The sequence below is a fragment of the Xenopus laevis genome, chromosome 1L (assembly GCF_017654675.1).
Source record: "Xenopus laevis strain J_2021 chromosome 1L, Xenopus_laevis_v10.1, whole genome shotgun sequence".
NCBI lineage: Eukaryota > Metazoa > Chordata > Amphibia > Anura > Pipidae > Xenopus > Xenopus laevis.
This window is the reverse complement of record NC_054371.1, coordinates 218,896,675-218,911,418: the sequence shown is the minus strand read 5'-3', so window position 1 is coordinate 218,911,418 and position 14,744 is coordinate 218,896,675. Positions and strand designations below refer to the sequence as shown.

The 14,744-nt window shown below is 39.4% G+C and overlaps 1 protein-coding gene across 1 annotated transcript; it reads right to left on the bottom strand.

Annotated features, from left to right (window-relative positions):
- Nucleotides 1-9,610: 9,610 nt before the first annotated feature.
- Nucleotides 9,611-14,088, bottom strand: rax.L (retina and anterior neural fold homeobox L homeolog). The gene is given in 3 exon segments (NM_001088220.1): nt 9,611-10,455; nt 13,019-13,260; nt 13,478-14,088. Coding segments are annotated over 3 exon segments (978 nt in total). The 5' UTR covers nt 13,761-14,088; the 3' UTR covers nt 9,611-10,002.
- Between the last annotated feature and the right edge of the window lie 656 nt (nt 14,089-14,744).

Genomic DNA, 14,744 nt, shown 5'->3' with positions numbered 1-14,744 from the left:
ACCCCCTAATCTCTTAACCAAGGCACTTGACATTCACCATTATTATTGCACAAAGACTTTGGGGTCTATTTATTAAAAGGTGAGGCAGAACTCTGTAAATCCTGTGTTTGCCCCTGCTAGTCCTCCATCTACCCCCAAAAAGGTTTTAATTAACAGGACCTGACTGGTTGATATTGTACATAGCAACACACTAGTAATTAGGCTCCAGAAAGACAAGTCTATCAAGTCCAACCCCTCTAAGGGCTAGTCCACACGGGGAGATAGCCACGCGTTTGCGGTCGCGGCGACAAAGCGCCGCGCCAGTCGCCTCGACCGGCGCAGGCGACAGTTTTGTATGGGCGCCTATGTAAAAACGCCTGTGCTAACCACACGAGGCGATGCGCTTTTCAACAGTCGCCTGAAAATGCCTCGCCAGGCTTTTTCAGGCGACTGTTGAAAAGCGCATCGCCTCGTGTGGTTAGCACAGGCGTTTTTACATAGGCGCCCATACAAAACTGTCGCCTGCGCCGGTCGCGGCGACTGGCGCGGCGCTTTGTCGCCGCGACCGCAAACGCGTGGCTATCTCCCCGTGTGGAATAGCCCTAAAAAATACAATTTACTAAGTCCAACCAGGCCTCTTAACTGTAAATCAGATCATAATCGCCATAATAGGAAGTAAGTGGTTAAGGCTCTAGATGATTTAATCCAGTTTAAAATAAAAAAAAGTTTCTAGCGTGAGCAATTAGATGCTGGTTAAGGAATTAATCACTAATGGGTCATTAGCTCTGACTGCTATTGTACAGTTAACAAGCTGAGGCAGGATTATTAGACTCAACACCCAATTAACGAGGGCAGCATATTTACAGGGATCCCAACATGCCTTTTAAAAAGACAACGAGAGAAAAGAATGATAAAGCATTAGTCTGCTGGGGTTACCTAATGTTGCTAACACCGCCCCTGTATATCTTATATATATATATATATATTTGTTTATGTTTATTTATTACATACAAGTCTGTGTCAACACTGATCTTGCCAGACCTGCGCATTCCTACTTCATTCATGCAGAATCTGAACATAATATAAAAACATCTACGTTTTACCTATCCTTAATAATATAAATATTTGGAGTGATGAGAACCTCCCCTTTCACAAAACGGCTTTCCTCCCATTGGAGGTTTCGACTGCAGCAGTCCTCTCTTGGAGATCTGAGAAGAACAAAATGTCCACACCAAAATGACATACCGTGAATGAGAAGGTTCCCATTTAAACGAATAGTAAATGGGTGTTAGTAGGTACTGATGTTTGATCGACTCAGTGCCGTGGTCCTCCTGAAGACTACCATTGTTTTAGTCCCTAGCCAAGAGCTTGAAACCCTACATATTTTACATTTGAGTTTGGCTCTTGGGTTAAAAGGCTGGGAACTCCACACAAGAGCTTCCCTTAGATCCCAGGGAAGACCTGCTAATGAAGGGGCTCCAAGATTGAATTTATAGTAATATAAAGTAATGATAACCATGGTTGCTCTTGAAAGCTGGGTATCCCATTTCAGATAGGGATGGCTCAAATATTTCAAACTCTTTACTGCAGAAATGAAAGGTCATTAACATAGTAAGTTAGGTTAAAAAAAGACACACATCCATCAATTTCAAACTTTTATGTCTATTAATAACCTGCCTTACTGCTCATCCCATTTGAAGCCTCTCCAATTTGTCTCAGAGAGGGAAAAATTCCTTCCTGACTCCAAAATGGCAATGGGACCAGTCCCTGGATCAACTTGTACTATGAGCTATCTCCCATATCCCTGTATTCCCTCACTTGCTAAACACCATCCAACCCCTTCTTATACCTATCTAATGTATCAGCCTGTACCACTGATTCAGGGAGACAATTCCACATCTTCACAGCATAAAGCCCCATTTAAAGGTCCAACATTTGTCCGGGGCCCACTTCAACTTATAAAATGAGAGCAGATATAGAAAAATATCATTGTAGTGACTTCTCCCACCCCCAGGACCCATAGCCATAGAACATATGACTCCTCTGATCACATAAGTTGTTCTCATTAGATGCCTTCCTATATTCTTTGAGCTAATATTAGTTTACTAGGATTTCAGGGGTTGTATCTTGCGACATATGCATTTCCCATTGCATTCTGCTTGCATTATTTAAACTGTAGAAGAGAGTTAAGGACACAATTATTAAAGGGAGAATGTCATAGAAATAAACATTCAGCTGAACCAGAGTGAGTGCAAAGAACCCAACCATGCTGATTGTTAGTAGTTCATGGCAAATTGAATTGTATATTTGAGATTGAATCAGCCAGGTAAGATGGACATAACAGAGGAATTTGACAAAGTCATCAACCGAATGGATATTTTCCTGATTTGGCCATCCTGCTTCGGGAAAATTCTGGTTGATGCTATCGTCTGGCAAGGGGAGACTATATAATGGAGGTCTATTCACACCCAAATGGAGAGGACTTCATCCTATACAACCAGCTCAATAGATATCTGGAAACAGCGTTGGACTGGGGGGTCCAGGGTAACCGGGCTTCCGCATCAGGGGCCCCATCCCCACCCCCTTCCAGAGTCGCATATCTTCTCTCCTTGCAGCCATGGTAAGGGCTAGGGAGGAGGTCAGGAGACAGGTAGGTCTCAAGTAGGTGGGTCCTATGACGGCCCATCTGGTCTTTTTCCCAGTGTTCTGCCCAGTCTGACCCTGTCTGGAAAAAATTTAAGACAGAATTAGTTGAACAGTTCCTTATTACTTACCAATTGTCCAATATTGGTCTCTAGATAAATCTGCTCATTTGTTGTCTATTTATTTAGTAGATTTAGACCTTTGTCCACCATCAAAATATTGAAGGTTGCAGATTAATCCTCTCTGCGAATTATTACTAGAAACCATTATCATTGTTTTCTAAATTTAATTGAACCACCTTCCCAGTGTTCTATCCACCCCAAGACTTTGGAATCTAGAACTATGCCATGGAATGCTTTCCCCCATATTATTATGAGCTGGACCAACTCATCTGGAGAGTTTGTGAGCTGTGAATGTTTCCAAATTGGTCTGGCAAGTGGAAAAGGTCTTGAAACAAAGTTGACGTTCCTGCTTCAGACAGGGCTTTTCAAGCTAAGCACAGATTGTGAAAATATAATTAGAGACGGGGCTTTGTTTCCACACAATGAGTGGGAAATGCTGAAAGGAAAGGTCTCCCAGGCTTCAGTGAACCAGCTCCGAGCACAATGGCCGCACTTCTCTGCTCCCTAATGAGAAACGTTAATTGCCACAATTTGCAGAGTGCGTTAAGTGCTCAGCTCGCTGAAAATAAGGGGGTGTTTCATTTGAATGGTTCTTAAACTTCTCTTCCCCGTTAAATATGGTAACAGAGATAATGAAATATAAAATGACCTGTGTTTGTTTTTTGTTTTTTTTTTACTAAAAACAATGCAGTGTTTATGAACTTTTTTTTAAAAATTTTCTTTTGATTCTAAAAGCTTTTGGCATATTTCGGGTTTGTTCATGTGCAACCGGTGCTCGCTGTGTCTAAATTTGTGATGGCGTGTTTGAGTGCATGCCGTATGCCAAGGAAACTCAGCCGTGGGAAATGAAAATGCCGAATTGAAAAACTCAGTTTTCTTTGACATATTTAACCATCCGTCAGAAATGTGATGTCAGAGGTTTTTAAAGGGATTGCCCATTTAGGACAGAACTCTTTGCTATGGGCGTTTGTTCCCAGGCTTCCCAGCAGACATCCACCTTGGTCAGAAGAGGAAGAGCCAGGAAATATATATTGAACCCTAAAGGAAATTTTCTGTGGTTTTTTATGTGTTATTACAGTTTTGCTAATGAAGGTGAATTGCCCTTTCAACTGCAAATCACAGTTTCCCCAAGAGACCTGCGTATCTTACATTTTTTACAATTGTTTCTTTGCTTATCTTAATTTGTTACACACGTATCTAAGTGCACCTGCCATTCTGGGCTCTCAGCCTCCGTTTTAGAAACTTTGTATCTTTTTCTGGATGTTCAGTGCAGGAGATCAAAGAGAAAGTCAGGAAATTTCAGTAACAATCCAGGACTGCAGGTTGAGCTGTGAAGAACTGGACTGTCCCGTGAAAAACGGGAAGTTGGGAAGTATGGGGACCCTAGCAACCGGATTGGTGAAATTGCAAACTAGAGAGCTAAATAAAAAATAAAATAAAAAGCTAAATAAATCAAAAACCACAATTAATATAAAATGAAAACCAATTGCAAATTGTCTCAGAATATTACTCTCTACATCATACTAAAAGTTAATTTAAAGGACTCCTTTAAAGTAGGGATGCACCAAACCCACTATTTTGGATTCGACAGAACCCCCGAATCCTTTGTGAAAGATTCGTCCGAATACCGAACCGAATCTGAATCCTAATTTGCATATTCAAATTAGGGGTGGGAAGGGGAAAACATTTTTTACTTCCTTTTTTTGTGATGAAAAGTCACACGATTCTCCTCCCCACTCGTAATTTGCATATGCAAATTTGGTTCGGCCTGGCAGAAGAATTCGCCGAATCCAAATCCTGCAGAAAACGGCTAAATCCTGGCAGAATCCCTAACCGAATCCTGGATTCAGTGCATCCCTATTTTAAAGTGATACTGACACATTCCTATAAAATTAGGAACGTGTCAGTGAAAAGAAGCTGCACGAGAAATATAAGCCCCCAAAGCCACCTCCAGCCCGGCGACCCTCCAACACCATTAGGGCTGGGACACAATGGGCGATTTGGGGAGATTTAGTCGCCTGGCGACTAATCGCAGCGACTTTTCTCCCCGAATGCCTCCCCTCACTCTGCGCCTGGATAAAATGAAAAGTCGCCGGCGCTAATCACACACGGCGATTCGTTTTCCGAAGTCGCCCGAAGTTGCCTCACGAGGAAACTTCGGGCGACTTCGGAAAACGAATCGCCGCGTGTGATTAGCGCAGGCGATTTTTCATTTTAGCCAGGCGTAGAGCGAGGGGAGGCATTCGGGGAAGATTGGTCGTGGAAAGTCGCGGCGATTACTCGCCAGGCGACTAAATCTCCCCAAATCGCCCAGTGTGTCCCAGCCCTTAAATCTTCTTCCTGAGTTGTTTCAGTCACACATTTTTATAGGAATGTGTCAGTATCACTTTAAGTCAGGAATTTCCAAGATATAAAGAAATCTAGATTCAGTGTAATCCCACTCACTTTTGGTTACCCCCGATCCTTTTCTACTACCAAATTTCTCAAAAATGAGAAAATTGGCTGGTGAGGGGTCATCATGCTAAAATAATGAGTGTGTGCACATAAACTGACGTTGAGTATTGTAAAGCTCGCCGTGTATATTAGTCTGACCGTCTCATCATGTCAGTGGTTGGTATTGAAAGAACCTCCCGTGACTGTGTTCCATTGCAGATCTGTAATGACCTTGGCTCTTCACGAGGAACAAGAAAATAAAAATATTAGTAATATCTTGTGCTTAGCGTGGGAAATTCGAGCCTGCAGAATATTTCGCCCATCACTACAGGAGAGCTAAATGGGGGGCAAAACTGTGAAGAAGAATAGGAGTAACGATTTCCCTTCCTGCATTAGCTCCACTCTTTCCTTTTTGTGCTTCCTGTACTCTCAAGGCATTAGGGAACGCTTCTCTCTCTTTCTCTATTTCTCAGACAGCAATGGGTTTAGTGACCAATGAGAAAACAACAGGCTGACCTTGGTGGCAACTGAGTCACATTCAGACCAAAGAAGACATTCACACCAATATGGCCGAGAAGCAAATCTCTTGACAGGCAGAGTGAACAAAACCATGCCGTTTGCATAACAACACCTGAGAACAGGAGGCTTTGCGTACCATTTGGTTTTCTCAAACATGGCACTTTGTGGCCACCAGAAGACTCGTCAGTCATGATACAGAATTTTTATTGCAGCAGGGTTTTCTGATGATTGGCGACTTTGTGCCGTAAAGCTTAAACCTGGCACTTATTGCTAAAGTGTCAGTTACTACTTATCCTATAGGATGAAGGGTCATAAAGGCTTACTATTTTGCTACAACATTTAGGGGCCCATGTACTAATTCAAATCGAATTCTATTCTAAATTTTTTTCTCTAAAAACTTGTGTTTTTTTTTTTTTAAAAAGCTAAAAATTCGAGATGTATTAAGTGTAAAACCACGAGAAACTGTAACATAAACAATAGGGTGGGGTCTATGGAATATTTTTAATTTCATATACAAATCTTTGCTTGAGTTTTGCACTGGTAATTATGGCCAACTGAATGCAAGAGGCAAAGCGTTTGGTTTATGATCTTAAATCTTCATGAATTTAGAAACGTATAGCTGTAGCTTTGTATCCTTAAAAGGGCATGACCAAGAGATTCTTATTTCAAAGAATATTTCTTTGCCATGTTATGTAAGCATTCCACAGTTTAACATGATATTTAACATGATATTTTGGCCACTGGAGGGCGATGTGGATCCTTCTCATGACAAGTTTGGATTACCCCCCACTCACGTATATTAAAACACAGGTTTAAGAGAAATAACCATAATAGGACTAACTTAAAGGGGAAGTTTGCCTTTTTTAGTATATCAAAAAGCAACATATTCATTGGTTCTTAAAGGGGTCGTTCACCTTTAAATTAACTTTGAGTAGGTTGTAGAGAGTGATATTCTGAGACACTTTACAATTAGTTTGCATTTTTTATTATTTGTGATTTTTGAGTTATTTCGTTTTTTATTCAGCAGCTCTCCAGATTGAAATGTCAGCAATTTGGTTGCTAGGGTCCAAATTACCATAGCAACCAATGATTTGAATAAGAGACTGGAATATGAATAGAAGAAGCCTGGTTAGAAAGATGAGTAATAAAAAGTAGCAATAACAATACATTTGTAGCCTTAAAAAAACATTGGTTTTTAGATGGGGTCGCCTGTTTGAAAGCTGGAAAGAGTCAAAGGAAGAAATAAGGCAAATAATTAAAAAAAACTGTACAAAAAAATAATGAAGACCAATTGAAAAGTTGCTTGGAATTACCCATTTTATAACATACTAAAAGTTAACTTAAAGGTGAACTGTCCCTTTAATAATTATTTTGTATGGATTTTAAATGATTCTGCATGTTTCCAGCCTGCAACTAATAATTAACTAATAATCTGGTTGTCAGGGTCACTTACCCAAAAGAACTGCTAATGATTTTCTTATTTTCAATTGCTTATCTTTTTTTCAGAGCCTTTGCTATTCAGTTTTTTCTTCTTTCCAAATTTTTTTTTACATTTTACAAAAAACAGGAACATTTTTAGTTATTCAGATGCAGAATCAAGAAGAAATGTCACCCTATTCAATTTTTATTGTAAATTTCAAAATATTGCGAATTTCTTGAAAGGAAAACAAGATTGTTAAAAGTTTTCAGTAAAAAATCTTTTATTTTCTTCTGTACAAGTTTTCTAAAATATATTTTCTACACAGGATTTCGGTGCTGTAATGGCTCGGTGTTGTTCTATGGTTAAGTGAATACCCATTGGCGCATAGTTCCAAGGAAAGGGTCGGGGGGAGGCAAATTTGTGGAATTTACAGGGAATCAAAGAAAACAAAATATTTTGGTACAGGTATGGGACTTGTAATCCAGAATGATTTTTTGATGTGCGGGTGCAAATTACGGAAAAATCTTGAAAATCGGATGAAAAAGTCAGAAAAATCATGAAAATCAGATTTTTTCCCACAAAGCAAATTTTCGGGAAAATTGAATAATAAATACGTGTAAAAAGAGTTTGTAGCAAAAAATATTGAGATAATTTCGGACTTTGTTAAAGGGATACTGTCATGGGGAAAAAATTTTTTTTCAAAATGAATCAGTTAATAGTGCTGTTCCAGCAGAATTCTGCACTGAAATCCATTTCTCAAAAGAGCAAACAGAATTTTGTATATTCAATTTTGAAATCTCACATGGGGCTAGACATTTTGTCAATTTCCCAGCTGCCCCATGTCATGTGACTTGTGCTCTGATAAACTTCAATCACTCTTTACTGCTGTACTGCAAGTTGGAGTGATATCACCCCCTCCCTTCCCCCCCCCAGCAGCCTAACAACAGAACAATGGGAAGGTAACCAGATAGCAGCTCCCTAACACAAGATAACAGCTGCCTGGTAGATCTAAGAACAACACTCAATAGTAAAAACCCATGTCCCACTGAGACACATTCAGTTACATTGAGAAGGAAAAACAGCAGCCTGCCAGAAAGCATTTCTCTCCTGAAGTGCAGGCACAAGTCACATGACATGGGGCAGCTGGGAAATTGACAAAATGTCTAGCCCCATGCCAGATTTCAAAATTGAATATAAAAAAATCTGTTTGCTCTTTTGAGAAATGGATTTCAGTGCAGAATTCTGCTGGAGCAGCACTATTAACTGATTCATTTTGAAAAATTTTTTTTTCCCATGACAGTATCCCTTTAAATAACCCCCTAAATAAACCCAATAGGCTGGTTTTGCCTCCAATAAGGATTAATTATATCTTAGTTGGGATCAAGTACAAGGGACTGTTTTTGGATAAAATGTAGTCTGTGGGACACGGCCTTTCCGTAATTCGGAGCTTTCAGGATAACGGGTTCCTGGATAACAGATCCCATACCTGTACTTGAAAAGTCAGTATAGTCCAAAATGAAATTATTCAATGTCACAAAATAGGAAACACTTGAGTTTTTTATTTCCATCGATGATAAAACTCCGTTGCCCAATACCTTTAAATCTATCCCCCAGTCTCCACCGCACCTGCCACCGTCTTATCATTCCACATTTACAATTCCTTTTCTCCTCCTCATTCTGGGGGTAACACTGAGCTCCAGTGATCTCCCTGAGCCGTATAGACTGTGAGACTGGGGGTTGGTTGCTCCTGACTGCATCACCCTAGCAACAGCCTTGAATTAGATAAAAGAAACGGTGCATCCGATGCCAAGTTACAGAGAAAGCACAAATCAGAAGTGATACACTATATGATATTACCCTACGATACGATTTATTTGATAGAATAAATCAGAAGTTATAGTGAAATACAGTATCTTCTCTCGGAGAAAATTAGCAAATACCCTGGGGTAAATAGAAATGAAATATCCGGAACTATAAAAATGTGACCATGGGGACCTGCAGCTGTTGTTGATTGGCATCTCCTCATGGCAGCAAGGCTGTCTCAAGTAATGGCAGGGATTTTGGGAAAGCTGGGCCCCATTATTTATATAAAGTATGAGGTTTGTTCTCTGGTCCTCGTCTTGCCCTAATATGCTCATCACATGCCGCTTCCCCTTCCAATAACTGCTGCTCTGTTCTGTCCTCCCACCATGCAAAGGTTTCTGTCATTTTTTTCCCTAATTGCACCCCTAAAGAAAAGCTCTGTTTGTCAGATGTAAACACCTAGACCAGTGATCCCCAACCAGTGGCTTGTGAGTAACATGTTGCTCCCCGACCCCTTGGCTGTTGCTCCCAGTGGCCTCAAAGCAGGTGATTATTTTTGAATTCCAGGCTTGGAGGCAAGTTTTGGTGCATAAAACCAGGTGTCTTGACAAACAGAGTCTCCTATAGGCTGCCAGTCCACATAGAGGCTACCAAATACCAATCACAGCCCCCCTAGGAATATTTTACACCCTTGTGTTGATCTCCAACTTTATTTAGATTTGAATGTGGCTCACAGTTAAAAAAAAGTTTGGGGACCCCTGACCTAGAGATAGTCACAGAGACCTAGTTTCAAGTTTGTAAATAAATATAAAAAAAAATAACTGGAAAATTGTTATTGAGTCTTTAAATCTCCTAGTAAATACTTATACCTATAATTTACATTTGTATACATGAGATAATACGTTAGTCCAATCGTGTGGTTTGTGCTGTCAAAAACACTGGCAAACTCCACAGTATTAAAGCCAGAACATTCTAGGAAATTGGCCCATAATGTTCATGTTTAGAGAAAAAGTGTCTCCCCTATGAAGTCCACTGATTTGTTAGAATGTCCTCCCAGGGCATGGTGGCTGATCTGTGCCGTATTCATATGGTTTGCCAAGGCTTGCCGAAAGACTGGATGTGTTCCTTTGCTTTCATCCTCAGAGAGGCTATGCTGTTATTTCTGGGGTCTATTTCTTCCAGTGGATACTTGTCTACAAAGTTGGCCCCACACTGGTAAGGAGGAGGTGGACCCATGGCTCCTAAAGGTTGGAGAGCATGACCCATGGATGCAGGGTTTATAAATGGCGGTGGGGTGTAACTGCCTGGAAGGCTTGTCGGTGTGGTGACGAACCCTGGTAAACTCTGCAGGGCTGTGCTATTGGATAACGGTGGGGTGAGCCAGGAGTCCAGAGGAAGACTACTGCTGAGGGCACTCATGGCAGAAGGTTGAGGAGACCGGTTAAATGAAAGCATCGGGGAATCTTGAAGTTTCATGGAGGTCACCTCTAGTTTCTCTTGCCTCCTCCATTTGGCTCTCCTGTTCTGAAACCATACCTTAAAGATAAAAAACATAACTTTGTTTTAGATATTACTTTGCAATATAATCGTTTGTGTCATAGGAGGGAGGGACTCCTCTTACAGGGGTCTTAGGGTTTTAATGTACTTTTAATACGTAATTAAAACACATTTTAATGATATTCTATATTACCAATTAAGTATCTTATTATTATTATTAGCAACAAATCTCCTCTTCTTCAACTAATCTCCCCGAACTGCCTTCCCCTGCCTTCCCGCCAGCTAGAATGAAAATCGCCGGCGGGATGGCAATAGGAGCCATTCGTTTTCCGAAGTCGCCGGAAGTTTCCTTGTGAGGCAACTTCCCGCTGACGATTTTCATTCTAGCTGGCGGGAAGGCAGGGGAAGGCAGTTCGGGGAGATTAGTTGAAGAAGAGGAGATTTGTTAACTATGTAACTCACTATGTAACTATGTAACCGTCAGGAAAGCAGTTCGGGGAGATTAGTCGCAAGAGGAGATTTGTTGCAGGGCGACTAATCTCTCCGAATCTGAACGTGTGTCTCTCTGCCCTAAATTGAATTTTTTCTACAACACTACATCACCGAATCTCAGTGGTGCATGTTCCTACAAAATTTTACTTTCCATAAAGATTGCAAGGCCATTCACTATTGCTGTAAAAACCCTCTATTAATAAATATAGGCAACTTTATTAGTTATTCTGTCGCTTCTATCTATCTATCTATCTATCTATCTATCTATCTATCTATCTGTCTGTCTGTCTGTCTGTCTGTCTGTATCTATCTATCTATCTATCTATCTATCTATCTATCTATCTATCTATCTATCTATCATCTTATCTGTCTATCTATTTATGTCTATCTATCTATCTATCTATCTATCTATCATCTTATCTGTCTATCTATTTATGTCTATCTATCTATCTATCTATCTATCTATCTATCTATCTATCTATCTATCTATCTATCGGTATCGGTAATGAGCAAATGTTATTACATACATGGATAATAAAGACCGATATTGTCATTTTATTGCTATCAAATAATAATAAAAAATAATAAGAACAGTAATAATAATAACAATAACAATAATAAAAAGAAAAATAGCAGATAATGAAACATGTAGAAGTCTTCAAATTGCTTTAAAAATGTTTTTAATTTGTTAAAAATTCCTTTAAATATCAGTAATAAAAGCAACATGCAGTCACAACAATTACAATACTGGATGAAATTGGGGGGTAGTCTTTATAAATGATTTGGTCAGTAATTTTTTTATAGTGTAGAGGTTATGAACTTAATGTTAGCTATATTATTTGTTTTACTAGTACATGAAAAATGTAATTTGTGTGTCCCACTTACAGAATAAAAGAAGTCGGCAAAGAGCAGGACAGGGATTATATGAGACATGTGATGCCTGGAACTATTCCCACAGTAGAATTTCCTACTTTGCTCTGAACTTCAGTGACGTCCAGTCCAACAATCCTGGATAACGTTTTGAGACTCACAACCCACCCATTCTGAATCAAACCCTTAGTATGTGTCACACTAACGACAGACGTCAGAGTTGTAGAACTTTCCAAAGTCTTTAATGTTTTTAATTTTATTCTCCCAACATTATTTTGTAAATGAAATGTACTGTAAATCGATCATCTTTTTATCTATAATTATCTCTAAAATTATAAATGTAAAGAACACAGGCCTTAAAAAAATAAAATATAAAAAACATTAAAGTTGGAATTGTAGTAACCATTCTACTAATATCATTATTATTTGCCTATTCTTTTCCTATACATATTTTGTGCATTAAACAATTAAATAAAAAAGTATTTTTAATTTTTTAAATTTTTTTTATTTGGTATGAAACATCTGTTGGCTGCTAAATTAAAAAAATAAATAAATAGAATGGTAGCATTTTTATTCACATTTAAAGGGCAAGTCAGCGCCAAAATACGTTTTTGCCTAATAACAGAAAACATAATTCTGAGCAACTTTGCAATATACATTCATTACAAATGTTCTATGGTGTTTAAGTTATTTGTATATGTATTACTGTTGAACGCAGTGTTTGTCTATTTCTATTTTCTGCTTTGGTGGCTCAGACTGTTGATACAATGTAAGACAAGGCTTGCCTTTTCTGGGGAAGACTTTTGAAACATTGTTGAAAAAGTAACAACCAGTAGTAAAGCAAATGCTGCTTTCAAAAGCGATTGATTTTGAGAAAAATTTTAATGTGTATTGGAAATTTCTTTAGAATTGTGTTTTCTTTTATTAGACAAATTTTTATTTTGGGGTTGACTTGCCCTTAAAGAAAACTACTCAAGGGATACATGTGTTGGAAGACTATATTGTAGTTGTTTTATGGAGAAGTGTCTTCTGTCTCTGATAAATATGTCCCTAGATAATCTTATATCATTTTTCAATCCACATTAAAAAGTCTCATTCAATGCACTTGAGGGAATCTATAATAATTCTTGTAATTGGATTAGCAGAACGAAAAGCCTTTTGATTTGTGGCTGCTGCTAAAAGGGGTAGTTGCTATTTAATAAATTATAAGCATCAAAAAAAATTTGGAACAATGACTCACCTGCACCCTGACTTCAGGCAAATTGACTTTCATAGCCAGCTCTTCTCTGCTGTACACGTCAGGGTAGTGGGACTTCTCGAATGCCCTCTCCAGCTCGTGCAGTTGGTAAGTTGTGAATGTTGTCCGGTTCCTCCTGTGTTTCTTCTTGGGCTGTTGTTCATCGTCAGAGAGTTTATTGTCACTGTTTGAGGTGGACAAGCCTGGGCTCAGGCACTCGCTTGAGGTCTTTGCTGAATATGGATCTAGAGGAATGGGAAAGTTCATAAAAATGTTATTAGGTTCATGCCTATAAGTTAGACTTCATAAAAGAACTTGGCTAGGGACAGGTGCAAAAGATGGTTTATATTAGGTAGATGGGTCGTTTTGAAGACAATGGTGTTGGTGATGACTATTATTGTGGGATAGTCTTTCTAAAAGCTATGAGTAAATGTTTAAGATAAACATGGACAAAAACCTTACCTCCATAGCCACCAGTCTGGCCATCTTCTAAATGTTCCTGTTGGGGATGAATCTCTTCTGTCATTTTGTGGAGACAATGTCTAGAGCTCCTCTTGTCCACCTCTTTGGCATTTCTTGGACTGACCTCAGACTGAAATGAGCCCAGGACACTATCCTCTTTGGCAAACCCTAAGATGGCCTCTATACTGTGCAGCCTCGACGGGTTACCTCCTGGGCTCCTGAGCAGATGTCCGGACAGAGAGAAGCTTCCATCAGCCATCAGGGGAGGACTGTGCAGGTGCATTGATGACCCTTGAGGTTTTTCAATCACGGTGATTATTTCCAAGAAAAGTTCTTTATCTGATCAGTAGTTCACGTGCTCCGTTTTTCAACAGTGTTATTTCAAAGAAAAATACTTCCAAATCGATGCTTCTGCTCTTCAAAAGTACAGGTTTTTTTCCCCCCTAGCAGAAAAAAAGAGCTTAACAAATCTCTACAAGGCTAAACTGCAGGGGCAGGATGGTATATTCCGCAACAACAGAGCCAGAGCAGGCTGCAAATCTTCCTAAGAAAGGCTGATTCCTCTAAGCTGCCTCTGAGTAGCAGATCCTTCTGGTTACTTTCTGGCTGACAGTCTGCCCTTGAACAACAGAGGATCAGTTCCTTGTGACCTATCTGGGAGGAATGACACAGCCTCTGCTTCCTGAGGACTTTTAAAGCAATTCCTGGCCTGTGTCCTTTGTGTCTTTCAGTTACCCCTGCTGTGCTACCCAGAGATGCCACATTATCTTTGCACCATCAGGTTTTGTCTAGTTGGAGACACTACCTTCATGAGATGATGTCCTTTGCCCCTCCCCAAAGTAACATTTCCTACTTCTCTGAATGAATGTATTGGAGCGCTATTTCTTTTATTCATCTAGCCCTTGGGATTAAAAGCCCCAACTACTGTTTATTTTATGTATTTATTGAAAACAAGCTACCCCCAACAGACTCACGTATGCATTACCTACTAATACAAGGCAGCCATAGACAATGCCCTGATAATTATACTTGGGAATTTAATTAAAAAATGTTATGGTTCCAATTACTCTGAAAAGCCCATTATTTAAGCACAATCACAGGGCACAGAAATATAAATATTGTGTTACCCTGAAACCATTTTCTGCTTCTCTACCTTTGTACTTGACCCATTACATTAAATTTCATGCACTTCAGGCGTATGTATCTACGTATGTATTAAGCTTAGGCACTTTGCTGTTAGAGGCAGATTTGTGAAATTTGTTTTATT